Source organism: Festucalex cinctus, chromosome 1 (genome assembly GCF_051991245.1).
Source record: "Festucalex cinctus isolate MCC-2025b chromosome 1, RoL_Fcin_1.0, whole genome shotgun sequence".
Lineage (NCBI taxonomy): Eukaryota > Metazoa > Chordata > Actinopteri > Syngnathiformes > Syngnathidae > Festucalex > Festucalex cinctus.
In genome coordinates, this window is record NC_135411.1 from 61157561 (window position 1) to 61175344 (window position 17784).

Genomic DNA, 17784 nt, shown 5'->3' on the forward strand with positions numbered 1-17784 from the left:
TATTTGTCATGATTGTAACAGATCATGTCTAAACGATGAATGTTATGCCAAACATAAAGAAAGCGGTCGAGGGATTGAGAGTAATTGCGTCCTTTGGAAAAAATGTCACAAATGCGGTCTATTGTACTACAATTCAAAACATGCCTGCATACAACCCCGATGTGTTATGTGTAAACAGGTGCTTCCGGAAGAGGGCGACACGCTGCTTAATCCACATCATTGTTACATGCAACCCCTCAAAAACGAGCAGATTTGTAAACAAATAATCTACTATGATTTTGAAACTTGCATAGGGGCGGACGGTAACCATAAAGCATATCTGGTATGCGCAAAATTAAACGAATTTGAAAAAGAATGGTTAGGGGATGATTGCGTGCGACATTTTATCGAATACTTCAGAAATCCACGCTTCAAAGGTGCTACCTTTATAGCCCATAATGCACGAGCCTTTGATTCATACATCTTAATTAACAAGATGATCTGCATGGGGGTTAAACCCGAAATTATTATGCAGGGCAGCAAAATCATCTGTTTCACAGATACCGACTATAATATGAGGTATATCGATTCGATATCTTTTCTTACAATGGCTCTGAGCAAATTCCCAAAATCGCTAGGTTTCGAAGATCAGGTAAAGGGTTATTTTCCACACGCGTTTAGCTCTTTTAAAAATCTGGACTATGTAGGTCCATATCCTGATTCAAAATTTTATGGGGTGGAACGCATGACATCCACGCAGCGCGCTGAATTTTTTATTTGGTATGAAAAAGTGCGAGGTGGGATCTTTAATTTTACAGAGCAGGCGCTGATGTATTGTAAAAACGACGTCAACATTTTAGCGACAGGTTGTGAGAAATTCAGGGAGGAATTTTTAAACAGCACAGGAATAGACCCGTTTAAAGCAGTCACGATCGCATCAGCGTGCATGAAAGTTTTTCGCAGTAAATTCTTAATTCCTAATACGCTAGCAATTACCCCGACCGATAATTATAGGCGACAGTTCAAAGCATTCTCACACGACTCAATTCAATACTTGATGTGGGTAATGCATAGCCAAAATATTGATATCACGCACGCACTCAACAGAGGCGAGATGAAGATCGGTCGATATTTTGTAGATGGGTATGCGTATGTAAACGGCGAACAATGGGTGATCGAATATCTGGGATGTTTTTATCACGGATGCGTTGAATGTTTTGACCCTAACCAAATTTGTCCTATGACTAAAAGACCTTTCCAAGAAAAATTTGACGCTACTGAAAAGAGAATGCATGAGCTAACTCATAATCACGGCGTTAAACTTTTTGTTATGAGAGAACATGTCTGGCAACGAATGAAACAGACTGATCCGAGAGTGAGAGAGTTTCTGCGCGAATCAAAATTCCCGGAACCTCTCAATCCTCGTCAAGCTCTTTTTGGCGGTAGAACGAACGCATTTGTTTTGCGGTACACAGCAGCGTCTGACGAACGTGTATTGTACGTTGATGTCACTTCTCTGTATCCTTTTGTCAACAGCACCTGTCAGTACCCTCTCGGGCATCCCATTATCATTCATAGAGACTTTGGTGACCTCAGAAAGTATTTTGGTTTCATCAAAGCCGTTGTCCTGCCCCCCAGAAAATTATATTTCCCTCTACTTCCTCATAAAACAGCTAGAGGTAAACTTGTGTTTACGCTTTGCAAAACATGCGCAGAACTTAACAACCAGAATAGCTCGTGTACTCATGATGACAAAGAAAGAGAGCTGGCAGGTGTATGGACGACGCCCGAGTTCATCAAAGCTTTAGATCTAGGCTACACCGTCTCACAAGTTGATGAAGTATGGCATTTTAATGACACGAGTAATGATGTTTTCAAACAATACATGAATACCTTTCTCAAAGGAAAGCAGGAATCTTCGGGGTACCCCTCTCACATCGTGGATGACGCAGGGAGAGAGAAATACATCTCTGACTACTTGAAGCACCAGGGTATTCAACTCGACGCTAGTAAGATAGCTCCAAACCCGGCTAAAAGACAGGTTTCAAAGCTATGCATGAATTCGACTTGGGGCAAACTCGGACAGCGTGAAAATTTAAATCAAACAGAAATTGTAAAAAATCCGGATCGTTTTTTCAACCTACTGTTCTCAGGGATGTACGAGGTGAAATTTTTTCACTTCCTTAGCGATGATGTTTCTCTGGTACAGTACAAATACAACGAACGCGCACAAACACCCGCCTCTCCGACGGCTAACATTTTCATCGCTTGCCTAACAACATCCTATGCCCGTTTAATAATGTATAGGTATTTAGAACAACTGCAGACCAGAGTACTTTATACAGACACTGATAGTTTGATCTATACTGTGAAACAGGGTGAAAACACTCTCCCGTTAGGCGATCTGCTAGGCGATCTGACAGACGAGCTTGATAATGACAGTATCCAAGAATTTGTCTCCGCAGGTCCGAAAAGCTACGCTTATCAGACCAGAAACAAGGGGAAATTGGTCATGAAGGTAAAAGGCATCACGCAAACGCATGATACGTGTCAAATCATCAATTTTGACAGCGTCAAGGACTTGGTTGACGGATACGTCGACAGCATGGGGGCGCGACCAGGGCTGCTTCATACCCCTCAATTCAACATTGTTCGAGATAAGAAAGGGTTTCATTTGAAAAACACTTCATTTATGAAAAAGTTTCAGGTGGTTTACGACAAACGTCGGTTGCTTCCAGGCGGACGTAGCGTTCCATTTGGTTTTTGATTGTGTTGATTGTGATTGTGACTGTGTCGGAGCAAAAAAAAAAAAAAAAAAAAAAAAAAAAAAAAAAAAAAAAAATAATAAATATGAATCCGAACCACATTGATTTTGATACTAGATTAGAAACACCATTTTCATGCCTCGTAGCCGGCCCGAGTGGGTCCGGCAAGACTTATTTTGTGAAAAGTATTTTGGAAAATTGTGAGCATGTCATGAAGTCGCCTCCTGAGAATATTGTTTGGATTTATAATTCTTATCAGGAAATGTATGATGAACTTGAAAAAAAACTGAATAAAAAGATAAAGTTTGTAAAAGGTCTCCCCGAAAGCTTTGAGGACGAATCTCTCTTTCCAGTCCATCTTTCGCACCTGATCATCTTGGATGACGTCATCTTCGAGGCGAGCGATCACCCGGAAGTGGTAAACATTTTTACCCAATACAGACATCATCGGAAAATGAGCGTCATGTTACTCACTCAAAACATTTTCCATCAAGGGAAGTATAGCAGAACAATCAGTTTAAACAGTAATTACATTATACTGTTTAAAAACCCTCGCGATAAATTACAGGCGAGTGTTTTGGCCAATCAAATCTACCCCACGCGTAAAAAGTACTTTTTGGAATGTTATGAGGACGCCACAAAAAACGCTCATGGGTATTTATTGGTAGATCTCACCCCCTCGTCGCCAGATCGATTTAGATTGAGAACCGGTGTGTTACACGGGGAGTGGCCAGCAGTATATTTACCCAAAAGCTCGTAAGATGTCAAAACTTTTAAAAAAAAACGCCCCGCTTCTTAAATTATTGTTTAATGCCCTCCCTCGCAAACGTAAACAAATTCTCAAACAAGCCCCCAAAGCCTTAGTGAAAGCGCTCTGCGAGATTGCATTAAATCTCTTAAAAGGTCATATTCCTCTAAACCCCTCTCAATATAAGAAGTTGAAGAGACGAAAGAAGTTTATTCGGATATTAGCCGATAAAAAAAACAGTCTCAGAAAGAAGCGTATAACTCTAGTTCAAAAAGGTGGTTTCATACTCCCTCTACTGGCCGCTTTTGCACCTGTCCTAGGCAGTATCGTCACCGGTCTAGTAAACAAATAAAACATGAGTTTGAAAACAGCTCAGAAAATGTATTTAGTTACCCCGCACCAACTGGAACGTTTAAGCAAACCCACACCCAATATTCGGGAGACGGCACAGGATGATTTGGACGTTAGAATGAGAGAGTTATTAGACGATCGTTCTATAACACAATATGAAAAACTAAGAAGATATCAAACTCTATTGCAACGGTATTTAGGACTGCTTAAACAAAGAGATCGTGAGTTGGTTCCGGTGGCTTTGACAGTTCCTAATCCGCGGGGGGTTTTTGGACGTGAAGGAGGAAGACCGGAAAAGATGAACGTGGAGGAGGAGGGGGTGGGGGGAGAGCCGGGGGGAAGTGTCAAGACGAATGCGGATGAATGGGGTGAAATATTACAAACTATTCCGCAACGTCATCGCAAAAACGCCGAATATGTTTTAAGAAAAATATCGTCTCGTGAAGAAAAGGCATGGAATCAGCGGGGGGAGTTTATCTCTAACGGTAGACCCGTCAGAGGCTCGCATATGACCGATTTAGTCAGACATCTTATTGTAAACGGAAAGAAGATCAACGAACGAGGGTTACTGGGTTGGACGGAATTCTTGCAACTAATATCGGAGCATAATATACCCGAGACTGTAGTATCGAACCCTCAAGCCAGAGAGCGTTTAAGATTAATAAAAAACGAATCTATTTTTAAGCATGGTGACGATGACGTAATATCCGGTGGTAAAAGGAAGTGTAAGAGGAAGCAGAAAATCATCAAATGGGAGGATTATTAATTTTACACCTTTCGTCGTGAAAAGAAGAATAAACACACCCACTCGCATCTTTTGTATCTTTTTGCATATGAATTTTATTGAATAAAAAATTTGAAAAAGACATCATGAGCATTGACATTTTTTTTTAAATATATCTAAACAACATGAAATTTGACCGCCGCACATCGTCCTGGGAAACATCCTCCGACTTTCTACGTACGTTGCAACCATAATATCATTCGTAACAACATCGTCATAATATTGGGTTAAAACCTCGCGGTAAGATTCGCCACATCCTCGGGCCGATAAATAATAAACACAATGCTGACCGCATACTGTCGAGAGTTCGTGCTGTAATTGACGGTCGTGGTGGAAGATCCGGTCGGAATGTTTTTTTAAGAAACGGTTTATACTCTCGGGGTAATAATGAAAATCCGGTGGGAATCCGAAAGAATCGAAGAACGTAGCCGTGCCGTCGTCTTCTAACGACAGCGCCAACCAGTGTTCGCCAGGAAGATGGCGAGGGTGAGTATTAACAATAAAGAAGGCGGGGGTAGGGGGCGGTAATATGTCAGTCAACTCATCTTCGGCGAAGACGCCTTGGAATCTTTCCCCCTGAATTTGCCTCATCAGACGCTCCAATTCACGGCCGTTCATCTTTTAATAATAATCGATCAAAACTTCTCTTTTTGAATTAATTTCAATAATGCTGTCGTAAGCGGCATAAACGATAAGGGTTGCGGTATGAGGGAGAGGATTTCTAAATCTCATATCTAATCTTATGACACCGCTGGAGACGGGGGATAACGCCTCTGTATCGGAGGTGGGACTTAGGTTAAAAGCGAAAAGCGCGTAGCCATTTTGAAAGTCCTGCAAGTCTAAAAACAGGGGCAAATCTTTCAGATACCTTCCAGTTGCTTCAAATAAATTATGGAATTCACGTACAGAGTTCCCCGCTGCAAAAAGCGGTTGAAAAGGTTTATTTGGGACCTGAGTACCGTCTCTCGATAGTGCTAAATATTCAATATCGTGATGAGCGAAATTAAAGGGGTTTAAATCTCTTCTGCCCACAAAAGCGTTATGATTAACGAGAGCCAGGACGACACTTTTTGGCATAGTTCCTAGAAAGAGATTGTCTTGATGACATATTCTTGAATTTTGAGGGATGGAATAAGTTTTTATGTTGACTCTCGTAACCGGATATAAGGCATTCCCCTTATTGAGAGCTGAGGCGTGACCCAACGTCACCGCTGGGGAGACGCATACTTTTTTAATAAACAGCGAAGCACCCATAATTTTCAAATGTGTATCCCTGTCAGGTGCACTCATCAGACAGAAATCATCGCTCGCTCTCGTCAGCTTCAACCTTAAATCCACATTATTCAAAAGGTGTCTCTCGCAGAAAAATATATCCGTATGAATTGGGCCGATGACGTCAAATTCTTTTGAATTCTGTATTAGACGAGCCCGTCTAACAAAGCCTTCGTTTACCCCGTCCCCTTCGACGGCTAGCGAGTCCATAACACCTCTCGTATCTTTAAAAAACATCCCCGCCGTAAATTGACTTTTCAGCGTTTCCCCGGAGAAATTTAATAACGTCTCTATTATAGCCCTATAGGGATGCGAGGCGCTAGATTGTGAAATTAAACGGTCGCCGAGGGTGACGTCAACTTGGCTAAAAATAGTATTCAGAGGAAAATTAATTATACTAACGCGTTCGTTAGGGGCGATGTTAGACCCGTCTCGTCGCGTTATTTTTAAGCGCAGGTGTAATAGCGTATCCGCCAAGTCAAGATATTTCGACCCGTCACCGGGGATAAAAAATTCAATAGGGGATTGGTCGCCAAGAGCCGATAGAGGCAAAATCTCAATATACTGACTCTGTTCTATTGAGAGCTGCGTCATGGGAGGTGAAAATAAATCTAATTCGGACATGGTACATTCTTGCGACTTGTGATGTAAGAGGGCCATTTTTCTTTAAGAGAAAATATCCACGCTGTTTCTCATACGCTTTCTTTTTCGAACTGATTTTCTTTTAGTAATGCGCTTGCGTTTTTTATGCGTCTTAATCCTGCGCCCCACAGGCCTAGAGGCCGGACGCCGCGCCAGTACGACTAGGCCGGACCCGTCTTGATTAACCCCCCTCTTATGACTCATTCTCTCCATAACACGCCCAGCGACATCCGTGGCAATATTTTTAGCCGCTGACTGTAAATGCGGTTTGGCCACGTTCAAACCTCTTTTAACTAAGGGGGCTACGAAACGAAATAATTTTGCAAAAATAGATCCTAATCCGCGGCCGTATTGCACGGGTGCACCTTGGAACCCTGGTATACCGCTTCCGGTCTGATGTTCATAATACTGAACGAAGCGGTAGGGGTCCTGATGTGACGTCATAATAACCATGATTTATCGAGGTCTAAAGTGTAACGTTAAAATGACCTTCCCAAAACGGAAACCAACGGGTTGATTTTGATCCGTCTTAATATGAATCGCTATATCTTCGATATGCTTTTTACTAACAGGATGATAATAAGCCGGATTAAAATTTTTATAAATAATCTCCCCGTATCGGCCTAAAACAGGAACTGCTCTCAGTAGCGGAGCGGATGCGTCACCAACCGCTTGATGTCGAATTACATCCGTATATAAATACAAATAATAATGACCCGCGTTTATATCCGCGGGATGAGGAGCGATAGTCCAATCTAATTCGATAGTAAACCATTCGTCATCTTTCATGCCCAGAATATAAGCTAATGGGCCTACGAAGCGGATCTTGTAGCTGCCTTCCGCCGCGAAGAAAAAAAATGTTCTTTTCAAGAGGTTGAAATTTAATAAAATGAAAGGGCCTATTTTATTTTTTATAGCAACCTCTACCGCCTGTCGTACCTTATCGAGATTATCATAGTCCCCGGGTTTAACCTCTAGAACGTATTGGGTGGACGTTTTCGTATTCATTAAGAAAAATGACGTGTGTTCTTCGGGAATGTTTACCCAGCTGCGCGGATATGAAATTTCCGTTAGGGCCACCTCCCATTCCCCCTTGACCAAATCTAAATGACGCGCAAGATTAACTCTGTATTGCGCAATTGTATTATCCTTAAACATATCCATGCTTGAATTTGACGGGAGAGTTACGTAGAAACCTCCTTCGTTATTGGGATCCATAATAACGTATGATTTATATTGTATATTTCCGTTCATTTTAAATATTTACAACCTGTGACGCGTACACCCAGCTATTAAATTTTTCCGGCCAGCCCTTCCAACGGATTAGATATTGAGTCCGCCCTTTAACCTTTCGTCTTTTAATAATTTTTTCAATTTGAAAAGCATAATCTTTTGAAATATTGACCTTTTGCAGTTCTTGCTCATAAAATGACCCATCTATTTCCTCGCCGTCGTAATCTGCTAGTTTGTAGACAGGGGGCGCTCGTGGAATACATTTAGTAATTGTGAAATATTCGTCGGTGAAGCTCTGTTCATATTTCTTATCGAAAACCCCTCTTAGTTTTGAAATGCGGACAATATCTCCTTTTTTAAAATTCATTTTAATCTTTCCACCCACCGGGATGTTTCCGTATAAATTGAAAAATGCTTTTCGAGTCGTTTCGGCGTTCACTTCATTCGGCCTCATTTTAATGCTGGAATGAATACTATTATTGTAGGCGGAAATGAGATCTTGTAAAATATCTATATATCTGCGGGTATTTTTCCCCGTAAAATAACGCCACATCCTAGTTTTTAGCGTTCGATTAAATCTTTCCACCGTTTGGGCTTTTGTGTCGCTGTGCGTTGCAAAGTGTATGATACTATGTTTTTTCATTAATTTAGCAAAACGGGTATTAAAAAATTCTTTCCCTCGATCCGTTTGTAATTTTTTAGGAACGCCGCTCTCGGCGAAGACTGAATCGAAGGCCTCTGCCACCCTCATCGCTGATTTATCTTTCAATACACGCGCGTACGCGCGCTTTGAAAAAATATCAATAACGGTCAATAAATATTTATTATTGTCGTTATAGGAAGCTAACGCTTGCATGTCACACAGATCGGCCTGGAATTGTCTCAGAGGTCCCGTAATAAATACTCTATTTCTAGGGAAATTAATACGGGCTGGTTTATGTAACGAATACGTATCTTGTTGAGATAAATATTCTTTAACTTTATCACGTTTTATTTTTTTATTCGAGGCCTTCCGAAGGCCTCTGTGGAGGCGTTCAACACCCCCATAACTGGATGGTTCATGAGGTGTGTAGTAGAGCTGCTTCAAACGTGCGGCCTCCTTCATTCTCATCTCTCTTAATGGTTAATGAAGGTTGTGTCTATAATGTTATACACAATTAAATATTTTTAATAGGTGGTAAAATTAATTAGCATCGTTATATTTCAATGCATTATTTACCGTGTGTGTGTGTGTGTGTGTGTGCGTTATAAAACAAGGCCTATTATTCCCCTCCTTCCGCATCTCTCCTAATGGTTAATAAAGGATGTGTCTATAATTTTATACACAATTAAATATTTTTAATAGGTGGTAAAATTAATTTGCATCGTTATATTTCAATGCATTATTAACCGTGTGTGTGTGTGTGTGTGTGTGGGTGTGTGTGTGTGTCATAAAACAAGGCCCAGCATAGACTTTTTTTTTTTTTTATTCGATGGATAATAAAAAACACATGAATACATAATTCTAAAAAAACACAAAACATACATTTTCAAAAAGTAAAAACATACATTTTCAAAAAGTGAGTATACATGCTTTTTTTTTTAAATTCAATGGATAATATCAAAACACATAATTCTAAAAACTATAAAAAACATAAAACATACATTTAAAATCAACGAATAATAAAAAACACGTAATTCTAAAAAACTAAGAAAAACATACATTTTAAATCAGCGAATAATAAAAAACACATAATTCAAAAAACTAAGAAAAACATACATTTTCAAAAAGTGAGTATACATGATTTTTTTTTTTTTTTTTTTTTTTTTATTCGATGGATAATAAAAAACACAATTCTAAAAACTATAAAAAGTAAAAACACAAAACATACATTTTCATCCTCACGGGTGTAGAAAAATTATGGATTAACATAGTAAAGCACTCTAAACAAGATACGGGGATGTACTTTGCGTTCGATAAAGCTTTTAAATTGTTTCATTTCAATCACCATATTACGAGGAATGTTATTATCTTCACAGTATCGTACGCAATCTATGAATAGAGCAATGAGGGTAATCAGTTGCCCGGCTTTGACAGGATCACCCCTCCATTCGCATGTGGCATAATCCAGAGTATCAGCAATATTGTGGTGACTTATTTCAACAACTCGTTTTACATACTCCCCCCAGGATTGACCAAACAAGGTGGGGGCCAAAGTCCTGACTTTATCAATTACTAAAACCAGGCGCTTGACACGTTTGGAATCATCATCATCATCATCATCGTCATCGTCATCGCATTTGTGTATAGCTCTCTCTATAATTTCTATCCAATTATCAATACCGTAGTAATAATTGATTTGCATTTTTCTTAGAAAATTACCCATCACGATCGTACAGTCCTCGGATCAAGTCAGGGATTGCGTCGGGGAGGTACCCGTCCCAGGTACTGGAAAGAACGGTTGTGATTCTGTCTAAGATCAAACGTTCATGTACGTACCCGTGTAGCACTGATTCGATGATGCGTTTTACGTCAGCGTCTGAGGACGGATGGTTCGTGACTGTTACAACTCTGTAGATTGTTGATCTAAAATGCCCGTTACATAATTCACCGATAATGGCGTCGAAATTCGTCCCAAAATAATACGGGCGTCTGGGTGCATTAAAACAGGTGTGGTTGTTTCGACATATGTATGAATAAAAACACCCCTCGCACGTTTTTCTACTATATCTGAGGATAGCGATCCTTAGCATAAAACTTACAGCCTGTTTAATACATTGATATCTCGCGTTGTTCACCCACATAAACGGAGTCTGTGTCCAATCCAACAAAGTATCTCGTTCGCTGCGCGGCTGCGGAGGCGGTGGAGGGATGGCGGACGCCGATAATCCTGGAAGCATAACGTTAGATGATGACGTGGCGTCGAAAGTTCAAAACATAGATACTTCCGCGGTAACGGGCTCAGCCTTACCGTTTGGGAATTCCCACGTCGTCGATGTCACCGGTGAAGGGTGAAAGGCTGAATCTGATGAGAAATTCCACACAGGCTGATCCGACGTGTCGGAAGCTGCCGAAGATTCGCTGGTAAGAGCCCACGCCGGAATCCCGCGTGCTACCGGTGAACTGCTCTCCTCACGCCTCGTGTCGATTGTGATCGAAAGCGTTTGTGCTAGCGGTGGAAGATTCTCTTTTCCACACGCCCCGTTGACGTCATCGCACGGCCCAGCATCGGAGCATGCGCAGAGACCCTCCTCCGCCGCCGCCTCCACCTTAGCGGAAGTCAGGCCTCCGTAACATTCAGCCGACGTTGATGGGCAGCCATCCCCGCCAATCGACTCGTCCTTCCGGACAACCGCAAAATGAGCATCGTAAGGTCCTACGGTGCTCATGGTTTGGTAGACCCCGGATGAATGAGGACCCGGAGGGACGTCCATCGGGCAGTCTCCTCGCTGGACTGGTGTCTCAAGAAAGGTGACGTCCGCAACGTTTTCTTCATTGTCCGAGCATTCGGGACTCGAGGTGATTAGAATAGGTGGAGGAGGATCAAAACAGGAACGCATACCTTCGCTGTTTGTAGAAAATAGCTCCGGAGAAGTTGTCGGCGTCGTTGGCGGGGTGCTTCCTTTTCGTTGATCGGTGGGGCGCATGATCGGAGGCATTTCTTGTTGCGTATCAAACGAATGTAGGTGGTCAATACCTTGCTGGGGGGCGCGTACTATTTTTATACTTGTAGAGGCGGGGAAAAGGTGGTTCGGGTGTGAGGAGGGGGGTGTCGGCAGACTGTAGATAATCAAATTTTCAGAGTTTTTCTTACCCCATTGTCGAACGAATGTAGATAGTTATTACCTTGTTGGGGGGTAGTACGTGGGGGAAGGTGGTTTGGATATGACGGGGGGTGGGGGTGTAGCGGGGGGGGGGGGGGGGGGGGTGGAAGCCGGCGGACTATAGTTAATCAAATTGTAGTGTTTTTCTCACCCCGATGAGATTCACCCACAATCTACTATTAGAATACAATGTAGAAATTCTCTCCGACTCACTCAACATGTGGTCCCTCCATTCAGGCCAAGGTACGCTTACAATTTTATAAAAAACACCACATTCTGTATTAAATGATTCTAACGTAAAATTCATGTGCTCGGGGTCTCTACAGCCACCCGTAGATTTTATTGGACATTCTTCATCTCCTTTGATATGATCGATCTTTACACGAAAGTACCAACGCCCGTTTGGCGTGGTTCGACTAACCCATGTGAAACATAAAATCTCACCGCGATGTCCTAGTTGGTTCGAATGAAACGTTGTGTACTCTCTGAAGTTTCGGGGGATAAGATCGATGATTACGCCCCAGTCATTTGAATTCAATGTGCCGAAGCCAGCCGCCGGGGTTGTCTTGACACCATCATATTCCATAAAAATACATAGTTCCCCCATCTCGTACAAAAAACGATATCCCCAAAATGCATCATTCAAAGCCCACTTCTTCTCCAATGCCCCGTCAACAGGTTTTTGAACACGCCGTAAAAACATTCTTTGTTTACGAGGCGTCATCAGCGGGTTCAATACTTGCATTAAAACGCTAGTCTCACCTATTACACGGCAGTCGGACTCTGTCATTTTGTTTCAACCGTCACCGATCAAATGAAGAAGAAAAATCTAATCTCCCTCGTTAGTCAGTCTAAAAACACACCCACTGCTTTAAATCCATCCCACCCTAATACCACGTGCTAATTAATCTAGAAAAAAAGAAAAAGTACAAATGCCGTGTTATTTATTTTTATTTATTTTAGAGAAAGAAAAAAACCCATGAAGGAGACGCGACTACGTATTCAGAAACATCGGTAAGTCTCTTTTATTTATTTTAAAAAACATAAAACAAATGTATAACATTTTTTAAATATTCACTTTAACTAGAATAAGTAACTAATTTACATTCACGCACGCACATACAAGAGGAGGGCGGTGGTGGGGGGTTCCTGCCGCCCTACTTGGTGAAAAGGGGGGTCGGGGGTTCCTACGGTTGATACACTTTGTACTTCAAAGTAGGCAGCTTTATCAGTAATTCGAAATACAGGGGGGCGCTCCCCCATTGTTACTTCAAAAGCTGGTGGTAGGATCCTTCCTGTAAGATGAAAAATAATTTATTAACACGAGGATGTCGAAATAATATTATCAGCTGGACAACAAAAGCTACTGTTTGGGGGTTCAAAGAAAGTACTGGGGGGAACCGGAATCAATTGTTTGTTGAAGGGTGGGGGGACCGGAAAACAACAAAAGCTACTGTTTGTAGGGTTCAAAGAAGTACGTAGACAGTCGGGTGCTGGTGACCGGAATCATTTGTTTGTTGAAGAGTGGGGGGATCGGAAAACATTTGTTTGATGTTGTGGGAAGCAGAGCGGAATGTCATCAATCATTTTTGACAGGAGCTGGCTTCCGGCCTCTGATTGGTTGAGAAGGTGGCAAGTGGGTAGGGGCTTAATTCAAAATAACGGCTTCTGATTGGCTAAGAAAGCGGAAGGGGGCGGGGCTTACTTCAAAGGGCTAGGATATGAATGGTTTTATTGGGGGGGGCAATAAAGTTTTATTGGGGGGTGCAATAAATCATTGTTTTATTGGGGTCATAAATCACTTTTTGACATTTGCTGAAGTATACATATATATCACATGTATCAGTTTAAATATTTATTAGTAGTTATTGACAGTTATAATTGTTTTTTTGTTTGTTTGTTTTTTCTCTTCAAAATAAGGATCAGGAAAACAAAAGGTTGATAATTTAATGTTAAATATAAATATTTAACCTTTAGACAGACACCAACACAATTAAACAGAATATTTGCACATTGTGAAGTATTTCAGAAACATAAATTTAAGACATGAAATAAACCTACCGTCCAGCCAAAAGAAATATGAAGCCACCTTATGGAACAATAAATCTATCAAACACATTTTAACCACTTAAAGGTACACTCAGTATTATACAGTGGCATCTAGTGGTGAAACAATAAATCATTCGAAAAAAAAAAATTAGTTTGTGTTAGTAGTATGTAAAAACATATGTTGTATCGCATAAACGTACTTTTTTTTATATATAACGGTTAGTCTAGAAATCGCAAATTATCTTACATGTCCGGGCCGCGGCTTCTAGTGTCCGCCATGTTTCGCCACCATCTTTCTGCTACGGGTGCCGTCAAAGACAAATTTCAGCGCTCCATTTCTTAACGCGTTTTTGGAACGCACTTCCGGTTTGTATGGCGACCGCATGTCCACGAAGAAGAAGAGTTTCCGGTCCCCGAAGAGAGCATTATCAAGCATCACACTTACTTTGGGAATTTATTTTATTTCAGCGCGACAAAACAAGAGTTTATATTGTAGCCGCATTTGCCAGATGGAGAGAAATGAGGAACAGACTAGGTTTGGGACGTGCCGGTGCCTTCGACTGCTTTCTACTTGACCGGTAAGTAAGAGTACATTTGTGTTTACGTTTTGAGAGCAAGAGAAAAAGTATACGCCGTACTAATTAATACGATGTTCGTACCTTTGTTTTACGATCACTGTAGCTGTTGATGAGCAACTCCACACCACTCGAACGATTTCGTTATGTAGCTACTTGCTTTGGAAAAAAAAAAAAAGATTCCCGCTGGCACGTTATATTTAGAGTAAATGCGCAAGTTATTGTGTAATGTAATGTAACTGTGATTTCGGAGGTATATTTGCCCATAACTTCAATGGAGAATCTAAAGCATACTGTATTAGTGGAGGAGTTGAAAATTATTTTCGTTGTGGTTGGTGAAAATAGTGTTCTCGAAATTAATTTTCGGCAGGGAATAACTTTCTGGACTTAAATGCTGGCTGTACCGTAAGCACTGCTAGAGTCTGAACTCTCTCACTCAAGTATGTACTGGTCCATTGTGTAATTGGGTGCACAAGAATTTACAGGCTGCCACGTTTTCCACGGAAATTCGACAAGCAAGCAGCCTTTGCATATTCTATGCAGTATGCAGTCAAGTTAGTTTTATCTAGCTAATACAATGTTTTGGGCCCAAAAACTAAAGATCTTACCTCTATTTTGGGGGCTTTGTTGGAAAGTTGGTGACATATAGTAGTATCATCAAGTTTTTTTTTTTTTGTTTTTTTATTTTGTTTTCGTTTGTGTCACACTAGATCAACAGCCAAACTTGAGGGGTTCCAGAACCTTATTCTGATGTATACAAGCATTCATGCACCGTTTAAATACATCACCGACCTGCAAGAAAAAAAAATATCAAGGGGAGAGTCAGCAGCCATATTGGAATGCCCCGAATGAGGACACTTGAATGGAGGACCCCAGAAGGCTTCGGTGTTGTACCACCAGTATCTCCACCTACCATATCTGAGCTGCAACAAACTGAAGTCAGCCGACGTCTTGGTATGTCATTTACATATGGACGGCATTGCACACTACATTAACTTTTTGTGTGAAGCAATACGGAATGGTCACATGTACAAGCACCACTTGTTTTACACAGGACCTGCTGACCAGGTGTCTGAAGCCATGGAGTGACTCCTCCCTCACTTTCCTCAGCAAGCCTTTGAAGAATATGATATCATCGTTGGTGGGAACATGCCCTCACTCCATAACATGTACTTGTGCAGTCAAGGAGCATGTCAAACTTAATAAAACCAGCAAACATTGAAGTGACTTCATTTTTACTGCAGTCTGTTCACACAATCAATGGACAAGCCTTCCTTAATTTTGCCCCAATAACATCATAGAGTAGGCGAAAAGTAGTGTTACAGATCATACTATGTGTTCGGGAGAGTTTGAGGAATGTTGCAATGTTAATGGGGGGCAATGTCAGCACACACACACACACAAAAAAAAAAAAAAAAACATCATGGTATTGAGTTAATCAGATATTTTAGCTGTGTACAACACATACCTGCTCTGTAACACGACTTTTGGCCCAAACCTGTATGTCTATTTTCCATATTTTGAAATGCACAGCGTATTGGTAAAATTCTGGAACAACTGCAATTCATGTAGCTCATTATATTCTAACAGCATTTTTTTTTTTTTTTAGTTAATATGTTCATTTCATGTAGACTTTTATTTTACTTTATTTTATTTATTCATTTTCATGTACTGTACCTTACATTCATTGGCCAATGAAAAATTCCTTGTCATTGCAAGCATTTATAATAATTCTCCAGGCTTTTGATGTTTTACATTTCTGGACATGTAAAATAGTGTTAGGTTAGGTGTCGAATGAACACTGCATGTTGACGCCAAAGGAAATAGTATTTTTTTTAGTTATTCAAAATGTACAAATTAACACACAACAACAATATACAAGTTATACAAACTACAACAACAAGTGTCAGACATGGACTAATTATATGCCAGGTAAAAAAAACCTTTGTATTGTCCTCGAGGATCTGGGAAAGTGTCACTTATTTGCCACAAGTCCACCAAGGTGCTGCAGTCTGGGATCCAGGTACAGGAAATCATGGTGGTGCTGATGTGCCAGCAATGTGTCAAAAAGTATTTCTTGGTGTCAGTCTATCAGCTGGACTTGGATATCTTCATGTTCCTCCAGGGTCATTTCCTGTACGAGTCTCTGCAAGAAGGTAACAATTGTATGTCAGATGAGGTACCAAACAATGAACTGAAAGTCACGGAGCCAATGAAGTACACATTACATGAGCAAGACTATTTGTGAAAGCCATGTAAATTCCTGCACATCGAAGTACAAGGAAGCTGTTGTATCTTCAATCAAAACTAATTAAGTTGCTTAGTGATATTTATTAGGTAAAATTGTTCAACATGGTGACAAATCGATATCTGAGTAAAGAGTTTCAAATGTTTTTGTAAGCAGCACTTTTCTGAGTGGTTAGTAGCAACAAGACACGGGGGGGTTACGAGTCTGAGTTGCAGTTCAGTTAACACCATTATTTTTGCACGATATACTTAACATATCAGCAAACGATGTAATCTAAATACCACATATTCCAAGCAAAGGTATGTTTTGAGCCATTCACATGCATGCTCGAATGGAATTATTTTTCCATGATGACATAATTGTACGTTACGAGACACCGCGTTCTGTTCCGCGTTCTCTTCCTCGTCGTCTCTCTCGCCCCCTTTGAGATGGTCCACATGTCTATAAAACATAACATAACTGTGTGTTCTCTGTTGCATGGTTTAGTTGCACTAACAAATATGAACATAGATAGCCATTATCATTAGCTGACGTACAGTATTTCCTAACAATGCCGACAAAAATATTAATTCTGAAATTAAATGACTAAATCACAAATATTAGGGATCTGTACAGTATGTCTAACAAATGCAATTCACTTACGTCATCACTCGAGGGAATACCAGAAGTTGTTTGCGTTCTGTTCCGGTGAAATTGGTGGTAGGCTGTTGAAGTAGGGTCTCTCTGGGACGCCGTAGTTCGTGTGCTTAAAATCATTGCATTATCTTGTTTGACCGATAGATGGCGGTCATGAGCTACACACTGGGGCTTTAATATATGCAAAAATATTTCCAAAAGTTAATTTCCCTTTTTAATCAACAATTTTTGTATTTAACAATTGTTTTTTCTTTTGTCATCACTTTCATTTTTGGTTAATGTATGACATCTTTTTTTGTTTTTTTAATCTGAGACACGATGATGACCACAGAATCACTACTGTTTATATTTTGTTTTTTGGGCTGTCGTAATCGCGGGCACGTCTCAGTTCTCCTATCTGCTGCTCATGCTAGTTGTAGACATTGACAGGGAGCCACAAACTGAGAAATGAGATACTTGCAGTGTGCTTTTAGCATAGCTGGTGTGTTGGCTGTGGGACATACCTGTGTCGTTTGAATCCATGCATTGGATCGTCACGGGAGTTATTCTTTTTGGCTCGCGCGCAGTACCAACGCCGGCCCGGGACATACAAGTGCACCGAGAGGACTCGATAGCCATGGGAAATACCGAGATGTACGGCTAACTGTCTCCATTTGTATGTTGTCACTCGTTGCGCGCACGCGCGCCGTGTCGCGAGC

At 40.9% G+C, this 17784-nt stretch overlaps 1 protein-coding gene and 1 long non-coding RNA gene across 3 annotated transcripts; one reads left to right on the forward strand and one right to left on the reverse strand.

The window, feature by feature from the left end:
• Window positions 1-9582: 9582 nt before the first annotated feature.
• Window positions 9583-11584, reverse strand: LOC144003275 (uncharacterized). Of its 2 annotated transcripts, XM_077499366.1 has the most exons (3): window positions 11317-11584; window positions 10726-11215; window positions 9583-10644 (listed from the first exon to the last, which is right to left on the reverse strand). In XM_077499366.1, the coding sequence occupies exons 2-3, from the start codon at window positions 11186-11188 to the stop codon at window positions 10133-10135; spliced, it is 975 nt and encodes a 324-aa protein (XP_077355492.1). In that variant the 5' UTR covers window positions 11189-11215; window positions 11317-11584; the 3' UTR covers window positions 9583-10132. The 2 variants fall into 2 exon arrangements, with proteins under 2 accessions (XP_077355492.1, XP_077355483.1); XM_077499357.1 differs by having other exon boundaries at window positions 10726-11584.
• Window positions 11585-13921: 2337 nt separating this feature from the next.
• On the forward strand, window positions 13922-15425 carry LOC144003370 (uncharacterized). Its single transcript, XR_013278959.1, has 3 exons — window positions 13922-14205; window positions 14913-15156; window positions 15257-15425. It is a non-coding gene; the product is annotated as an uncharacterized LOC144003370 (long non-coding RNA).
• Window positions 15426-17784: the final 2359 nt, after the last annotated feature.